Source organism: Schistocerca nitens, chromosome 10 (assembly GCF_023898315.1).
Source record: "Schistocerca nitens isolate TAMUIC-IGC-003100 chromosome 10, iqSchNite1.1, whole genome shotgun sequence".
Classification (NCBI taxonomy): domain Eukaryota; kingdom Metazoa; phylum Arthropoda; class Insecta; order Orthoptera; family Acrididae; genus Schistocerca; species Schistocerca nitens.
Window position 1 is genome coordinate 146,342,285 of NC_064623.1, and position 19,571 is coordinate 146,361,855.

At 41.7% G+C, this 19,571-nt stretch overlaps 1 protein-coding gene across 4 annotated transcripts in view; it reads right to left on the minus strand.

The window, feature by feature from the left end:
• Positions 1-19,571, minus strand: part of LOC126210333 (cytochrome P450 4c21-like) — a 145,700-nt gene that overhangs the window by 35,430 nt on the left and 90,699 nt on the right. For 3 of the 4 annotated variants that reach the window (XM_049939537.1, XM_049939538.1, XM_049939536.1), the window contains exon 5: positions 16,343-16,573. The exons of the other annotated variant lie outside the window; for it this stretch is intronic. In XM_049939537.1, the coding sequence (XP_049795494.1) occupies positions 16,343-16,573 (231 nt within the window). The remainder of the gene's footprint in view (positions 1-16,342; positions 16,574-19,571) is intronic. 4 annotated transcript variants of the gene reach the window in all.

Sequence of the window (19,571 nt, forward strand, 5' to 3'; positions counted from 1 at the left end):
GCGTATTGATTCTTCCTGACTAATGTCTTGAACTTCAGCCTACTCTTCATCACTACCATATTGTGATCAGAGTCTATATCTGCTTCTGGGTATGCCTTACAGTCCCGTATCTGATTTCGGAATCTCTGTCTGACCATGAAGTAATCTAATTGAAATCTTCCCGCATCTCCCGCCCTTTTCCAAGTATACCTCCTCCTCTTGTGATTCTTGAACAGGGTATTCGCTATTATTAGCTGAAACTTGTTGCAGAACTCAATTAGTCTTTCTCCTCTTTCATTGCTTGTTCCTAGCCCATATTCTCCTGTAACCTTTTCTTCTACTCCTTCCCCTACAACTGCATTGCAGTCGCCCATGACTATTAGATTTTCGTCCCCTTTTACGTACTGCATTACCCTTTCAGTATCCTCATACACTTTCTCTATTAGTTCATCTTCAGCTTGAGACGTCGGCGTGTATGCCTGAACTATCGTTGTCGGTGTTGGTCTGCTGTCGATTCTGATTAGAACAATCCGGTCACTGAACTGTTCACAGTAACACACCCTCTGCCCTACCTTCCTATTCATAACGAATCCTACACCTGTTATACCATTTTCTGCTGCTGTTGATATTACCCGGTACTCATTTGACCAGAAATCCTTGTCTTCCTTCCACTTCACTTCACTGACCCCTACTATATCTAGATTGAGCCTTTGCATTTCCCTTTTCTGATTTTCTAGTTTCCCTACCACGTTCAAGCTTCTGACATTCCCACGCCCCGACTCGTAGAACGTTATCCTTTCGATGATTATTCAGTCTGTTTCTCATGGTAACCTCTCCCTTGGCAGTCCCCTCCCAGAGATCCAAATGAGGGACTATTCCGGAATCTTTTGCCAATGGAGAGATCCTCATGACACTTCTTCAGTTACAGGCCACATGTCCTGTGGATACACGTTACGTGTCTTTAATGCAGTGGTTTCCATTGCCTTCTGCATCCTCATGTCGTTGATCATTGCCGATTCTTCCGCCTTTAGGGGCAATTTCCCACCCCTAGGACAAGAGAGTGCCCTGAACCTCTATCCGCTCCTCCGCCCTCTTTGACAAGGCCGTTGGCAGAATGAGGCTGACTTCTTACACCGGAAGTCTTCGGCCGCCAATGCTGATTATTTATCAAAATTCAGGCAGTGGCGGGGATCGAACCCGGGACCGAAGACGTTTTGATTATGAATCAAAGACGCTACCCCTAGACCACAGGTACATTAAAACTTACACTTACAGTGTGTGAATGTCATTATTCACAGAAAAATAAAAAGGTTCGTCATCATGATCATTAAACTGGAAAATTTATAAATCAATTATGTAATAACTGCAATTTACAATTGAGACATCCTAGTTTTGTAACAATTTATTTATCTAATTTATCAGAATAAGATTTGCATCTGTTTGTGAAAGAACTTGGTTATGATGAAAAAGACATAGCTTTATACCAATTAATGATGACAGCTTTGGTACGAGTGCAAAAAGGTTGAAAATGAGGTTTATTAATACATTTAAATTTATGAATTTGTCATTTGTCAAACTTTCGAAAACATTGGATAAGGACCAAATGATAAATATTAAAAAGATTTTCTCAGAAGAGTTATTCAATCTAGTGACCATCAAAGGATTATATTCATATGATTACATGGATTCTTGGAGAAAATTTGAAGAGGCACTCTTACCAGCAAATGAGGTATTTTATAATAAAGTGAAAGACATTGAAATAAGTGATGGAGATTATGAAGATGCAAAAGTAGTTTTGGAAAAATTTAATATTAAAAATATTGTTGAACACCATGATCTATATCATAAAACTGATGTGTTGTTATTGGCTGATGTATTTGAAAAGTTTTGAAAAACTTGTATTAAAGTTTCCTAAAGTGTTTAGATCCATCCATCATTATACAGCACCAGGTTTATCTTGGGTTGCAGTGTTGAAAATAACTAAAAACCACCCTGATTTATTAAATGATTATGATGTGATATCTGGGGGACAATGACTGTTAGCATCAAAAGTTCTCGGTTTACTTGCCATGTCAAATGTGGATAAAATCCCAAGCTTTCGATGACTACTTCTGTCATCTTCATGAGGGGTAAGAAATTTGGCACAGCAAGTAAACTGAGAACTTTTTATGCAAGGATTCCATCAAGAATGACTTCATAGTCATAATGACTGCGTCCATGACATACCCTAAGTGGTGCTGAAGGACAGTCACTTCAAGGCAAATATCTAAAGCCAAGAAACAGAGGCAGCCAGATAATCTCAAAGATCTTCTGGCTAAAATAAGTCTGTCACAAGACATAGAGTAATAAGGATATGTCAAATCAACATTAAAGACATAAGTAAATCTAGTGCCCAAATCTTGCAGAAGATTTTATCAAAATATAACAATCATGTTGTTGTTGTTCAGGAACCTTATGCCAAAAATGAAGAGCAAACGAATCAGAAAGGAAAAATTCCTCACTTTGAATTACTAGGAGCTATATACCACTGAGCTTGCGGAATGAAAACAAACACACGATCGTCAATGAAAAATGCACATTATTGCTCTCTATCTGATCTCAGTGACATTCACAAACTTATAGTAAAAATAGGAGAACTGCCAGTAATTAATGTATACAAACCCCTAGCTGCCTCTTGGCCTCTACAGGTCATCCTGGTATCACAACAACCCGCCATATACCTTGCAGTTTATATATAAGTTCCTTGAAAGAATTCTATGCAGTTGGTTTAGTCCAGTAATCTTTCAGAACCTCCGTCTTGAGCAAGCTTGATTCCATCATGGACAGAGCTACACTGATCAAGTCTTATCATTAACAACATTTATTGAAGCAGGATACCAAATGAAGCAGAAAAAGTCAGTTGCTTTCCTCAATCTAAGTGCAGCATATGATACAGTTTGGAGGAATGAACTCCTTTATAAATTATTGCAACTTGTCCCATGCAATCAGACCACGAAAGTAACTGAAACATGTTGATGGCAATGACACTTCTTGCAACTACAGAAAAAGACGCTAGCTACACAAAAGGCAGAAGAGTTATTCAATCTAGTGACCATCAAAGGATTATATTGATATGATTACATGGATTCTTGGAGAAAATTTGAAGAGGCACTCTTACCAGCAAATGAGGTATTTTATAATAAAGTGAAAGTGGTCAGTCAGTGTGCTCCCTGCCGCCGTTGGATAAGCAGCTGCAGCAGCAAGTGGTATACTCCTAGCTCACTCATTTGTTACATAGTTTAATTCGTAATTTATTTGCATGTTTTTGGTACTTGCATTGTTTAATTCATAAATTTCGGGCGTATTATAGTATTTGAGAGTTGCAGCATCGCGTTTTAGTACCTGAATAGTGTAAATTCGCGTAGTCTCCTTCCGCCGCCGAGCAGTGTCAGCAGTGCGCAAGTAGCAGCATTACTGCATTTACTAGGCAATCTTGTATTTTAATAACCGTTGAAATTTTGTCGGTTTGTTTGCGCTCTCTGTAGATTAGTTCAGACGTTCTTTGCAAAACAGTTTTTAGCATGGATAGGGACTGCAACTGCTGTGTTCGGATGCAGGCTGAGTTGGCATCCCTTCGCTCCCAGCTTCAGGCAGTGTTGGCTTCGGTCACACAGCTTGAGGCTGTTGCCAATGGGCATCACTGTGGGGGTCCGGATGGGGGTTTGTCGGGGACGGCCAGCTCGTCCCACGCATCCCCCGATCGGACTACGACTGTGGTTGCCCGGGATACTGCCCGCATTGAGGCTGATCCCTCACCTGTGGTAGAGTGGGAGGTCGTCTCAAGGTGTGGCAGGGGGCGAAAGACATTCCGGAGGGCTGAACGGAAGGCCTCTCCAGTTTGTCTGACGAACCGGTTTCAGGCTCTGTCTCAGGCTGATACTGATCTTCGGCCTGACATTGCTGCTTGTCCTGTTCCAGAGGTTGCCCCTCAGTCTGCAAGATCCGGGCGGTCGCAGAGGGTGGGCTTACTGGTAGTTGGGAGCTCCAACGTCAGGCGCGTAATGGGGCCCCTTAGGGAAATGGCAGCAAGAGAGGGGAAGAAAACCAATGTGCACTCCGTGTGTATACCGGGGGGAGTCATTCCAGATGTGGAAAGGGTCCTTCCGGATGCCATGAAGGGTACAGGGTGCACCCATCTGCAGGTGGTCGCTCATGTCGGCACCAATGATGTGTGTCGCTATGGATCGGAGGAAATCCTCTCTGGCTTCCGGCGGCTATCTGATTTGGTGAAGACTGCCAGTCTCGCTAGCGGGATGAAAGCAGAGCTCACCATCTGCAGCATCGTCGACGGGACTGACTGCGGACCTTTGGTACAGAGCCGAGTGGAGGGTCTGAATCAGAGGCTGAGACGGTTCTGCGACCGTGTGGGGTGCAGATTCCTCGACTTACGCCATAGGGTGGTGGGGTTTCGGGATCCGCTGGATAGGGCAGGAGTCCACTACACGCGACAAGCGGCTACACGGGTAGCAGGGGTTGTGTGGCGTGGGGTGGTTTTTTTTTAGGTTAGATGGCCTTGGGCAAGTACAGAAAGGGCAACAGCCTCAACGGGTGCGGGGCAAAGTCAGGACATGCGGGGACCAAGCAGCAATCGGAATTGTAATTGTCAACTGTCGAAGTTGCGTTGGTAAAGTACCAGAACTTCAAGCGCTGATAGAAAGCACCGAAGCTGAAATCGTTATAGGTGCAGAAAGCTGGCTTAAGCCAGAGATAAATTCTGCCGAAATTTTTACAAAGGTACAGACGGTGTTTAGAAAGGATAGATTGCATGCAACCGGTGGTGGAGTGTTCGTCGCTGTTAGTAGTAGTTTATCCTGTAGTGAAGTAGAAGTGGATAGTTCCTGTGAATTATTATGGGTGGAGGCTACACTCAACAACCGAGCTAGGTTAATAATTGGCTCCTTTTACCGACCTCCCGACTCAGCAGCGTTAGTGGCAGAACAACTGAGAGAAAATTTGGAATATATTTCACATAAATTTTCTCAGCATGTTATAGTCTTAGGTGGAGATTTCAATTTACCAGATATAGACTGGGACACTCAGATGCTTAGGACGGGTGGTAGGGACAGAGCATCGAGTGACATTATACTGAGTGCACTATCCGAAAATTACCTCGAGCAATTAAACAGAGAACCGACTCGTGGAGATAACATCTTGGACCTACTGATAACAAACAGACCCGAACTTTTCGACTCTTTAAGTGCAGAACAGGGAATCAGTGATCATAAGGCCGTTGCAGCATCCCTGAATATGGAAGTTAATAGGAATATAAAAAAAGGGAGGAAGGTTTATCTGTTTAGCAAGAGTAATAGAAGGCAGATTTCAGACTACCTAACAGACTACCTAACAGATCAAAACGAAAATTTCTGTTCCGACACTGACAATGTTGAGTGTTTATGGAAAAAGTTCAAGGCAATCGTAAAATGCGTTTTAGACAGGTACGTGCCGAGTAAAACTGTGAGGGACGGGAAAAACCCACCGTGGTACAACAACAAAGTTAGGAAACTACTGCGAAAGCAAAGAGAGCTTCACTCCAAGTTTAAACGCAGCCAAAACCTCTCAGACAAACAGAAGCTAAACGATGTCAAAGTTAGCGTAAGGAGGGCTATGCGTGAAGCGTTCAGTGAATTCGAAAAGTAACATTCTATGTACCGACTTGACAGAAAATCCTAGGAAGTTCTGGTCTTACGTTAAATCAGTAAGTGGCTCGAAACAGCATATCCAGACACTCCGGGATGATGATGGCATTGAAACAGAGGATGACACGCGTAAAGCTGAAATACTAAACACCTTTTCCCAAAGCTGTTTCACAGAGGAAGACCGCACTGCAATTCCTTCTCTAAATCCTCGCACAAACGAAAAGATGGCTGACATCGAAATAAGTGTCCAAGGAATAGAAAAGCAACTGGAATCACTCAATAGAGGAAAGTCCACTGGACCTGACGGGATACCAATTCGATTCTACACAGAGTACGCGAAAGAACTTGCCCCCCTTCTAACAGCCGTGTACCGCAAGTCTCTAGAGGAACGGAGGGTTCCAAATGATTGGAAAAGAGCACAGGTAGTCCCAGTCTTCAAGAAGGGTCGTCGAGCAGTTGCGCAAAACTATAGACCTATATCTCTGACGTCGATCTGTTGTAGAATTTTAGAACATGTTTTTTGCTCGAGTATCATGTCGTTTCTGGAAACCCAGAATCTACTATGTAGGAATCAACATGGATTCCGGAAACAACGATCGTGTGAGACCGAACTCGCTTTATTTGTTCATGAGACCCAGAAAATATTAGATACAGGCTCCCAGGTAGATGCTATTTTTCTTGACTTCCGGAAGGCGTTCGATACAGTTCCGCACTGTCGCCTGATAAACAAAGTAAGAGCCTACGGAATATCAGACCAGCTGTGTGGCTGGATTGAAGAGTTTTTAGCAAACAGAACACAGCATGTTGTTATCAATGGAGAGACGTCTACAGACGTTAAAGTAACCTCTGGCATGCCACAGGGGAGTGTTATGGGACCATTGCTTTTCACAATATATATAAATGACCTAGTAGATAGTGTCGGAAGTTCCATGCGGCTTTTCGCGGATGATGCTGTAGTATACAGAGAAGTTGCAGCATTAGAAAATTGTAGCGAAATGCAGGAAGATCTGCAGCGGATAGGCACTTGGTGCAGGGAGTGGCAACTGTCCCTTAACATAGACAAATGTAATGTATTGCGAATACATAGAAAGAAGGTCCCTTTATTGTATGATTATATGATAGCGGAACAAACACTGGTAGCAGTTACTTCTGTAAAATATCTGGGAGTATGCGTGCGGAACGATTTGAAGTGGAATGATCATATAAAATTAATTGTTGGTAAGGCGGGTACCAGGTTGAGATTCATTGGGAGAGTGCTTAGAAAATGTAGTCCATCAACAAAGGAGGTGGCTTACAAAACTCTCGTTTGACCTATACTTGAGTATTGCTCATCAGTGTGGGATCCGTACCAGATCGGTTTGACGGAGGAGATAGAGAAGATCCAAAGAAGAGCGGCGCGTTTCGTCACAGGGTTATTTGGTAACCGTGATAGCGTTACGGATATGTTTAATAAACTCAAGTGGCAGACTCTGAATGAGAGGCGCTCTGCATCGCGGTGTAGATTGCTCGCCAGGTTTCGAGGGGGTGCGTTTCTGGATGAGGTATCGAATATATTGCTTCCCCCTACTTATACCTCCCGAGGAGATCACGAATGTAAAATTAGAGAGATTAGAGCGCGCACGGAGGCTTTCAGACAGTCGTTCTTCCCGCGAACCATACGCGACTGGAACAGGAAAGGGAGGTAATGACAGTGGCACATAAAATGCCCTCCGCCACACACCTTTGGGTGGCTTGCGGAGTATAAATGTAGATGTAGAAGTATTGAATAATATGTTGCCACAGGGATCTGTCCCTGCTCCTCTCCTGTTTAATATATATGTATATATATATCTCAAGGCACTATTTCCGCAAATGGGGGTTCCAACCAAACTGAAATAAAACAAAAGTTTCATATTCTGTCCAAAAGATTGGCACACAATTCCCTCAATGTCTATTTTGAAGGAGACATACTTCATCATAATATGCACACAAAGTACCTTGGCGTCACATTAGATAGGACACTTTCTTTTAAGGAGCACTGGCCAAACCCAGAAACAATACTCTCCATAAACTCTGCAGCTCCAGTTGGGGATCGTCAGAAGACAGTCTCCAGGTATCAGCAGTTGGTTTGGTATATCCAGCAGCAGAGTACTGTGCACCTGTCTGCCTTGATAGTCCTTAGTAAAAGAGATTGATGTACAACATAATGAGATCATGAGCGTTGTTAGTGGGTCAATAGGATCTACCCCAACATACTGAATACCTATCTTGAGCCACATTCCACCTTCTGATATCAGACAGAAGAATGTGGTGAGGAATGACAGTTGCTCGTGTTGCGTTAACATGTCATGCATGTGTGTACATGGGTCATTTAGAAGATTTCCTCACAGCGACGAGTGCTGTTATAAAATACGTAAAAGACCATGATGTCCAACTAATGCTGTTCTTAATGTGGTGTCACCGCCAGACACCACACTTGCTAGGTGGTAGCTTTAAATCGGCCGCGGTCCATTAGTACAAGTCGGACCCGCGTGTCGCCACTGTCAGGGATCGCAGACCGAGCGCCACCACAAGGCAGGTCTCGAAAGACTGACTAGCACTCGCCCCAGTTGTACGGACGACGTAGCTAGCGATGCACACTGACGAAGCCTCGCTCATTTGCAGAGCAGATAGTTAGAATAGCCTTCAGCTAAGTCCATGGCTACGACCTAGCAAGGCGCCATTAGTAACATTGCATGTATCTAAAGAGTCTCACTTGTATCGCCACAATCTCCAGATGTACCAAAAGGATGCATTAAAGTTAAGTATTCCAGAAGCTACGTACTTTTCTTTATAGCATTCATTACGTATCCTGTTTCAGACCTCACGCCATCCTGCTTTAACTTAGCGCGTGCCTTTCGGCTTCCTCTCATTGTGTCTAGGCTGTCTTGTCTAGACACAACACTTATTTGTGATATTTTGTGCTGGAGAGCTGCGCTTAAATGTTGACATGTAGTTATTTGTAATCTTTATGTATGTATTGCCACATGATAAATAAACAAATAATGGTTGAAAACCAACCCGCTTCTTCAACGTTATTCCAGCAGTGCTGTGTTTGACTCTGCGAGCTATGTGAACAGTTGCAGGGTAATTACTCCAGGCGAGCAGTGAGCAGAGAGGCTTCAGCGTAGATGTAAAAAGGTTTCTGGGCAGCAGCGAGGTGTGATATGTCTGAGGTACCAGCAGCAAGGCTGCCCTCATATAGAGATAGGTGTGAATCAAGAAATGAGAGCCTCCAAATCGCAATTTCTTAGGAGTGGGATCGAAGAACTTGAGGTATGGCAACTCGAGATTTCACGATTTGCTCCTTGCACAATCTTAACATCCACACTCCATTCCATATCTAACGATTCATATTTTTGTTACTATTATTGTAATGTAATAGATGAAACAATCACTGACCAGCAGTATGAAAGAGTAATTATTTGTGAATAGGTTTGTGTAATCATTGTTAAAAGAGAGAAGCTGTCTGGTAATTAATTTATAGTAAATATACGAGGCGACAGGCTGCAAAGAATTATAAAAGAACGCATTTCTATATTTGTGTTAAGCAATGTGACAGTGTTCAGAGTAGGTGCACTCTTTGCATCATCTCCAATCAATGCTACAGCCGAAGACGTGATTACATGGACTGTATATGAGCTACAAGTTTCACATGGGCATTCTAAGTGAATATGTACTCCTCAGCCACACTTCACTAATGTTTTGTCCACTCATGAGTCATGTACAGCTCTGTCGCTTACTCAAAATATATCGTTTGGTCGTAGGTCCGTCCACTGATAACACTGACCTTTACTGCAGCGAGGGTCACAATGATTTTAACAGTCTGTTGACGTACTGGCAATGCGTATTTTTGAAGGATGCCATAATACTTGTCATTGCTTGCCACTGTGAAATGTGTACCAAGGCTTATTACAAGCCACGTGAAAATATTTCCACACAACCGAAACAGGATATAAGGCACTCTCATACTATGTACCTCTTTCTCCATGCACCTCAGACTGACACCAACCTTTGTGTCAGGCTGTCTGGGGGCTCTGTCCTCGAATGTTAGCCAATAAGAGGTCATAAAAGGCATTATGTCCCTGTATGGGCATGCTCTGGAAAAGCGAATTTCACATGATCGTCAATGCACCCAGTCTTGCATGAGTTTATACCACATTCTGCGATATTACATTTTCCGTATACTGCTTTAGTTGCCTTCCGATGATTGTCTCACAGTGAACTAAGGTCATATCTGAAATTTTTTAGATAGCAAAAGGCCAATTAGCTATAATTATTACACATTTAGTCAAGGAGAGACACGTAGTCAGCATATCAATTGGAGGTGTCCACATGTATGGACTATATGGGTGTCGAGAATCTTACAGAACTTTCTGAGTAGCTATGATTCTGGTCTAAAGAATTGTTAAGATGCAGTAAATCAACGAAGACACCCCTCAGGCAAGTGGATGGACTCATGCCTTTGACTTGGATGGGAGTTGAATAAAATATAGTGCAGTAGAAAATTCAACATAACAGGGAACTGTGACATTTTAGAAATGTGTTAGAGATATTTAAAACTGTGTCAGATGCGAAAGTAAGGAACGACGAAAGAAGCTGCAGGTTATGCCTCAGTGTAACGTTGACAGGGTGACGAAATTCGTGGTGAAGGAATCAGCAACAGGTGCCGGCAGACATTGCAGAGGTCTGCCAGGCGGCTGAGCCTATCATACTTCAGGTATTTAAGTGTGCACACTCTCTAATAGCCAAAGTTCAAAGGACAAACAGTTCCTACCATTCAAATTTACTTCACAGGTTTAGTTTAAGTTCTATTCTGAAACGACGAGTAATGTGATTAGGAATAGAGCTTGGTCGCACCTGAACAATTAAGTATGTCGATGTTATGCGCAGGATGTGTGTCGTTAACTTCCTCACTATGATTTTATTGCTGATGACGAACTTATAATGGCAGAGAGCGCCGTGTGTGGTTAGTATTACCCTCATGCCGTAAAATTGTTCAGTGAACCATTTTCTGGGACACTCAGAAAATGGCACAGAAAATATATCTTAAAGAGTGTTATTAGTGTAAGTTTAGGCTCTTGCTTTATATCAAGATAAAATTTCCATAAGCTCCAAATCTAAACCTAGAACGGTTAGGGAAGGCATGTTCTGATTGTGTGGTTTTCCTTGTTGGTTCTTATCGATATGGTATCGTAATACCATTTTTCAAGAAAAATTTGTCAGTGAATCTCCAGAGTAAATTGTTTTATTACATATTTGATTTTGTTCTCGTCAGTGGCTTAACAGTTTGTGTCACAGATTTAAATTCTCTGCATCATTTTGATGTAATGAAAATGCCAGAAGGGAAAGCCAGCAGTCTGGATGTTGCAAGAAATTGATCAATAGCTCATTTTTATTATGTTTTGTACTTGACGATGAACACAAACAACTGGAGCACTCAATATGTACAAATACTCGAAGTACAAAGCGCACTAAGATAGCCAGAATACATGATACGGACTTTTTCCGTTTTATAGTAATTATATTGTTCTAAATTGTAGAAGGATATTTAAAATTAATAAATGTTATTTCGACTATTGTTATTTCTATAATTTAGCGTGGCTAATCATTTCAAAACATTTGTAAAGTAGATTATTTCCTATGTCTGACTTTCTATGACTCTAAAAAGCCGATAGGCAAACAACACCTCAGTTTACTGTACAGTTAGTGTCTTTGTTCTTTATGACCAAAAATGTTTTGGTGTGCGTTAATAATTCGAGTCTGACCTGTGCTGTTGTAAACTGATTGCTGGAATTTGTTGTAGAGTCTGTTCTGATATGTCAGAAGTGATGTGGTTGAAGTTGTTGCATATTCCTAAACAGTTTTAATGTGAAGATTTTGTACTAAAAATAATTTAAATGATATGAATATATCAACAGAAGCATACTAAGTGAATCGGAAATAGTCGAACCTTGTTCATACTTCATGGACACAAAGTACTCATACAATGAGCCATATTTCTCAGTGAGACACATTTTCAGTGAGGAGTCACAAGAAACAGATAAGAAAAATATAATATATCATAACACTATCTACGTTCTCAGTGATTTATTAGCTGCACTTTAGTAAGGTTTCAATAGCTAAAAAAGTGCATTTCATTAGATATGCTTGAAATTCGAACAATTTAAATGGTTTTTCGTAATAATAGAGGAGAGGGTCGTCACAGAGTGTTCCTGTAACAGGGTAAGCAGGTAAATCTACAAGAAGACTACCATCAACATTAAAATTGAGTTGAAGCGCTGCCTGCATGAGCTGGTTCCTCAGCCTAACCTCAAGTACCAACAGGACAGAATGCGAAAAACAGGAAGTGTTCGGTATTCATTACCACGACTAATCTTCTGGACAAAACTGAAGGTTTTGACCCATCTCACAGAGAGTATACCATGTTAATGCAAACAATTCAGAACTAGTATGCTAACAATACAACTATTAACTACGTTGTAGTTGTGGAAAAGATTTTCCATTTAGCAATATCTTCTTTCTTAAACATGCATCTTTGATTTGTGAACTTTTGTGATTATGTATTTCGGATATGCATGAAGACTGCATGTTTACTGATTGCTTTTTTCTATTATCGTAATTACATTTTGTTGAAGAAACAGCTAGTTGTTTAGTTGCTCATAAATATTTAGATCATTTAAAAGTTGTATCAAATACGTCTTGCTGGCTGAGATAGGAAACCACTTTTTGAAAAATTATCTCTTTCATGAAAACAGTATCATTGTCTTATGTAGGCCTGGATGAAGTATTGCTAATGCATTAGTTTGGATTTTAATTTGCGCATTCTACATGATAAACATTTGTTCATATGCAACCAAATGACACTGAAACAAATGATAGCTGTGTGAAATCATAGATATCGCATTAACGTGCATAAACTGGGCAAATGTCAAGCACTGGAAGGACGTGAACTTTTGTGAGCTATGCTTCGTAATATTTCCAATAAAGTAGAAGAACTGACAACCAACAAGTACTAGAGAGTACTCGTTTTCTGTACCTTCCAGTAAATAAACATTTTATAATCAGTAACAAGTTACAGATAATTTAATGTGTACTAAGGTAAACACGTATGTTCACAAAAGAAAGAGTCTTTCTGCCTCTATGTTGGTTGTTCTTATCCTAAGTGTTTCATTAATAAGGTCTTTGTTGCAAGATCAAAGTGAAAATTTCTCATGTTGCAGGAAGGGTGTTGGTGAAAGTGTGAAGATGGTTTCTTATATAGACTGTAACAAATTACAATTTATTAATTCAATGTATGAGTAAAATAACTGTGAGCAACATAAAAAGAAATGTTTTTTACTTTAAAAACAAACTATCATACATTGTCAAGCAGAGAAATTTTCAACCTGCCCATTTAGTTTGAAAGAGCATATTTTTTGTATATGAAAAATGGAGAAGAATGGCAAGATGAAGGGCTATCAGGGAGAAGAGTAGGGATGAAAAGAAGGATGCAGCAAATGATTAGAACAACAAACAGAAAAGGGCTAGGAGAGGGGAATGAAAGATAAGACGAAAAACCGGGAGAAGTGTAAAGATACAGGGAGAGGGAATGTGGATGATGACATCAACGTATAAATGTTATAGAATAAGAATAGCAGGACAAGATGAAGAAAAAAGACAAAAAATAAGTGGGAGAAGAAAGTATAATGAAATGGGTAACAGACAGTAGAGAAATATAACTTTGGGAATGAAGGGAAAGAGGAGTATGAAAAAAGTGAGAAAAGGAAGAAACAGAGGATAAGAGGAAAGAGACTGTGGGTAAAGGACGAAAATGAAGCAAAAAAGGATGAGAAAAAACTCGAGGAAGGCAGTATTGTTTGAAATCAGACCGAAAGAAAATACAGGAAGAGAGATAAATAAAGATGGTACTCAACCAAAGATTAAAAAGAAAGGGTAGAAGAAACAAAGGAGCAAATGAGGGACACAGGATGGAAAAAGAAGTGAAAGAAGGAGAAGGATCAATATGAGGAAGAAGCTGAGGGGATTAAGGTAGAGGTGGGTGGACAAGGTGGAGGAAAATTTGGATGAAATGTCTGAGGAAAAATGAGCAGAAGTAGGAGCTGAAGAACTGGCATGAGACAATGAAAGATGAAGAGAAAAAGGAAGAGTTGGAGGAAGTGGTGGAGAGAAAAGGAAGAAGAACAGGAAATATGAGTTGGATAACGTGATGGAAGAGAAAGAGTATTGTGGATGAGGGAAAGGGAATGAAAAAGGAGTAGGATCTCAGATGTGGGGAAAGTACACTAGACTCTCGCTAATCCGATCCTCAGTAATCCAGCCTCTCTGTAGTCTGGCACACATCCCAAAACACGTGCACAATGAATTATCGTGCGCAACAATACTTAGTTAAACAATGCTTTATATACTGTATTTGAAATTGTAGCTTTCTTTACAGCTCGGAATCATGTCTTCTAAAATGAAACAAAGTTACGCTAGACCTCAAGCAGAAACTCGTGATTTTAGATAAGTTAAATCGAGGTTCTTCGCAGAAAGCGATTGCTGCTGAGTTCAGTGTTGGACGAGCAACTATTTTTGACATCAAAAAGAAAGAAGATGTTATTCGACAGTACTTAACAATGGATAGTGAGTTGGAAAAACGGCTGGTAATGCGAAAGGGTGAGAATGAAGATGTGGACGTAGCTGTTTATAGATGGTTCATACAACAACGTTGTAAAGGAATTCCAGTCAGTCGCCGGATTATAAAGTAAACAGCAGCTGCATTTAACAAATAACTTGGAGGTAGTAACTTGTTTGCAACGGCTGAAGGTTGGCTATCAAAATGGAAAAAAAACGACATGGCATTCGGCAGCTGGCAGTCACCAGGGAAAGTCGCTCAGCTAACGTTAAGGTTGCTGTTGAGTTTGTAAGCAATATACGGAAGATAATAGAGGAAGAAGATTTAGCTGCTGATGCCTTGTATAACGCTGATGAAACAGGACTCCTTTACAAGATGCTTCCTTCAAAAACATAGCTGCCAAGAACGAGAAGGAAGCTCGAGGTTACAAGCAACAGAAACAGCATGTAACATTAATGGCTTGTAGTGCAAATGGAAGTCATAAACTACCGCTTATGGTGACTAGAAAATCCCAGTATTCACGTTGTTTTCAACACACTTACATAAATACTCTACCAGTGAAGTATTGCGCTCAGAAAAAAGCGTGGATGGACAGACAAATATTCTCTCAGTGGTCCCATGAACATTTGTGAGAAAAGAGCTAAAGAAGAAAAAGCTTCCACTGATACTTATCCTTAAAACCGACAATGCTCCCAGTCATCCTTCAGATGTTTCTCTAAAGTCCGATGGTGTACATGTACAAGAACTCTTTTTCCCAATCACTGTGACAGCGCTAATTCGGCCCATGGACCAGGGAATTTTGGAATCAATTAAACGTCATTATCGACATTCACTTCTCGTCTCCTTGCTGAATGAAAGTGAAAACGACTCTATAGAGACTACGCAGAAGTCGTGGAAGGCAATTAAGATACGTGATGTTGTTTTCCAAGCAGCTGAAGCATGGGATAAGGTGGAGAGCGCTACCGTAATGAAGATCTGGAGAAAATTGTGCCCATCCATTGATGCCGAGTTGGATCCAGTAGTGAGCGACAGCGATGAGCCAGTCAGTTCGGAATTATTAATTACTTTGTACACTGACATATTCCACAACATGCCAGGAGGAGACAAAATTCATGATGAAGATGTTACTAAGTGACTGAACGAGGAAAATTGTGATACAAACCAAACTTTAACAGATGAAGAAATAATCAAAAGCGTGCAAGAAAGTAATGATGAAAGTGATGAAAAAGAGAGCACAGCATGAAGATTTCTCACAGCGCTGATGCTGAAGCTGCCGAGGTCTTCCTGGAGTACATTATGCAACAACCAGTTACATGCAATACCGATGTAATGTTTGTAAAGCGGTTGCGTGATAAAACATGATACCGTAGCGTATCGTCATTGCGACAGTTAAAAATTAGGGACATGTTTCATAATGAGTGATACGACTGTATAATTACGTACAGTGTACACTCAAGGACTAAGTTTTCTTTCAAAATTAATGTATTTTTGGATTTAATAAAGTATATCCTCTATGTTTTAAAATTGTATCCTTCGGTTTAATAAATCACAGTTCACTATATCGTCTATGTTTTCAAAAAAATAAAAAACAAAATAAATGAATAAAATAAATTTCAGACACTCAATAATACGGCACTTCCGCTAATCCGGCACCCATATGTGCCAGGAATGGCCGGATTAGCGAGAGTCTAGTTTAATGGGGAATAAAGTAGTGGATGATGACCAGGAGGAAGAAGAATTGGATGAAGTGGTGGAGCAAGAATGAAGGCAAAGTAGAAATGATGCAGTGATGAGTTTAACGTGAGAGAGGAAGAAGAGAAGTGCAAATGAGGAAAAGCAGGTAGAAGTATAGAAGGAGAAACTGAAGAAACAGAAGGAAAGAAGTGGGAAAAATAGGGAGAAAGAAGAAAAAAAAAAGAGGAATGGCGATGAAGAGGCGGAGGAAACTACAGACACGGGTGAAGTAGACAGGGGCAATGTAGTATAGAATTAGCAGGAAGAGGAAAACAATCAGAATCTGGAGGACAGATCTCTGCCTCAGGCTGTAACTCACTTCCCCCTGAACCTCGTCGAGTGGTATTGCAGTCTGCCCGCCTGGCTTGATCAGAGCTTCCAGCAGGCGCTGGCGTGTCTTGGTAGGTCCGTCCTCTGTGGCTGCCGACCTGATGGCGATGCAGTTCAGCGAAAAGTTGTGCAGCATTTTCACGAACCTGAGCAGACCACGTCCTTTGGAGGTCAGATGCAGCAGGAACTTGATCTGCATCCATGGCCGGAATATCATCTTCTGCAAAAACAATGTGGCTCTCGTCAATGCTGGTCTCCATATGCGGTGGACAGGTGGCGGGGGGGGGGGGGGGGGGGCGTGAGGGAGGGGGGGTGGACAGTCGGCCACCAAACACTGGTCTCTGTTAATCAAACCAATTCGCACAAATTACAGATACTGGTGAAACTGCTTATGTAACACCAAGTATATAAGAGTGAAAATTTAATTCATAGTAAAAATTGGAAAATTGATTTAACTTATAAACTACTACATATCAGTTCCTGGCTGCTCCTATCGGTTAGTGGTGGTCGCTATTGCGAGCGCCAATGTCAGTAATCCAGCTTCCGGGAAACAGATACTTTTCTCCAGCCTGGAGATGACGGATCAGCCTTTCCTTTATCTAGCTAACAGTGACTTCACTGGCCCACTCCTCCTGTTTGCAGAGGCGAATGATTCCCGAAGGAACGCCAATTTTTTCCAGCACGCTTTTGGAAAAGAAACTTCTCAGAGGACTGACAGAAACAAGCACCTTTCGGTAAGTACTATAAGCATTACCAGGACATAGCTGAACGCAGTGCCTTACTGATGAGGCACCTTGTTTATCCCTCTTTGAAAAGAAACACATTTCTGATTCTGTGTATCATGGATACGACAGTTAGTTGGCAGGTTTGTAGAAGTATGTGGCATTAGATTTCTACGCACAGGTCATAGACTTCTCGTAAAAACCGAGCCGCTGATATGGATACGCCGTAATTGCACGTGATAGTAATCAAGGTGAGTTCAATAGGATTTACATCAGGTGAATTTCGTCGCCGAGACATCAATGTGGGTTCACTGCAATGCTCCCCAAACCACTGTAGCGGGGTTCTAGTTCCGAGACACGGACAATTATACTGCTGGGTTCACTGCAATGCTCCCCAAACCACTGTAGCGGGGTTCTAGTTCCGAGACACGGACAATTATACTGCTGGAAGATGACATCGCCTTCGTCGAAGACATCAAATATGAAGGAATGCAGGTAGTTTGCAGCTGCCAGCGTGTCTTCCATTACTACCACAAGTCAAATTCAAGAACAGGAGAATATCTCCCATAGCATAATACTGGTCCCACTATCCTGCGTACGCGGCGCGCTGTATGTTTCCAGCCGCCGTTCCCTTCGATGACGGCTTTTTTGGAGATGAGCCTCGACCTAGTGTAGCAAGAATGTGATTCACCCAAAGAGCAGACACGTTTCCATTGATCGACGGTCGACTCCTGATGGTCCCGAGCTCACTGCAATCATAGTTGACGATATCATTTGGTCAACACGTGAAGCCGTAGGTGTGGTCTGCTGCGGAGCTCCACGTTCAACAATGTATGAAGAGCGGTGTGCTCCGAAACACTTGTGCGAGCACCAATTTTGTTCTCTTTCGGCAGACGTTCTACAGTTCACCATCCATCCTATATTATGTAGTAGAGAACTCTCCGAACCCCACGTTCTTTGAAGAGTCGTGTAGGTCCAACCATTTAGCGTCCAGTGGTAGTTACACTGTCCTACGTCTTTCCATAGAACCTCACGATTGTAGCATGTGAACATTCGACCAATTTCACCGTTTTCGAGGTACTCGCTCACAGGCTCTTAGTAATAATAATCTGCCCTTTATCATTTCGCGTATCTCAATGGTTTTCCCGATTTGCAGCCCATATCTTCGCTAGGGTGATCCCCTGTCGGTGTCTGCTCCACTTCCGTACTTCTGTTAGCGCATCACGCCACCAGGTGGCACCGAATGTTGCGGTGGGCAGTGGTCAGATTGTTTTGGCTTATCAGTGTATATTCTGCTGTGGAAAGTGATTAATCCAAAGGTCGGCATATTAAAATAATTTCGTGCAGCAATGTTAGTTGCTGACAAAGTAGGACTGTCTGCATAAAGCTCTTGCAAAGCTAGCACGAAAGTCGTAGGCCCTATGAGGCAGAGCCGTGGTTAAAAATTGCAGGGTGTATGAAGACGGGAGTGAGCGGTTATCATCAGTGTAGTGGTTTTCCGCTTTTTGTAAGAAACAGAGCGAGGTAATAAGTTAGCATTTGATAGATAGAGCTTTCATATTGGAACGTGTAGAAAACAGCGAGGCAGACTTGGTGAGGTCTTTAGAAGACAGTAAATTCAGTTTGCTCCAGTGGAAACTTGTAGCGTTTTCGAGTGTGCACGTCTCTCTTATAACCATAGATTGTCATTCTAAGGACAATGACTGAAAAAAATCCCACCAGCAGAAAAATAGTTAATGTACAGTTATTAAATTTTGGGAATACGTCTGTCCAGGAAACGTATTTAAGTAATTAACACTGCAAAAGACTTGGCGATACAGTTTACGAAAACGTCTGCAAGGCATCATGCACGCCTACTCAAGCCGCACTTTTCCAGGCACATATTAGCAAGTAGGTGGTGATGCACACCGATATTGATGTTGACCTTGAACCGGTGGGCCGACATGGTTCAAATGCAAATCATTTGTGCAGAATATTTTAATACACATGTCCTGTGAATATTAAAGTCGTCGCTCAAGTCTTTCGTTCTCTGTTCTTTATGAACATAAGTGTAGTTTATTTGGAGAAAAATAGTATGCTCATCTGCTCAGATGAACAAAACATAACTAACACTCAAAATGACTGATCGGCTGAAGGCCTTTGTTTGTCAACTCGAACTTTGTCGAGTTTTCCACAAATTAATATTTACAATCCAGAATGAGATTTTCACTCTGCAGCGGAGTGTGCGCTGATATGAAACTTCCTGGCAGATTAAAACTGTATGCCGGACCGAGACTCTAACTCGCGACCTTTGCCTTTCGCGGGCAAGTGCTCTACCAACTGAGCTACCCAAGCACGACTCACGCCCAGTCCTCACAGCTTTACTTCTGCTAGTACCTCGTCTCCTACCTTCCAAACTTTACAGAAGCTCCATTCTTTCAGGAGTGCTAGTTCTGCTAGGTTCGCAGGAGCGCTTCTGTAAAGTCTGGAACGTAGGAAAAGAGGTACTGGCAGAAG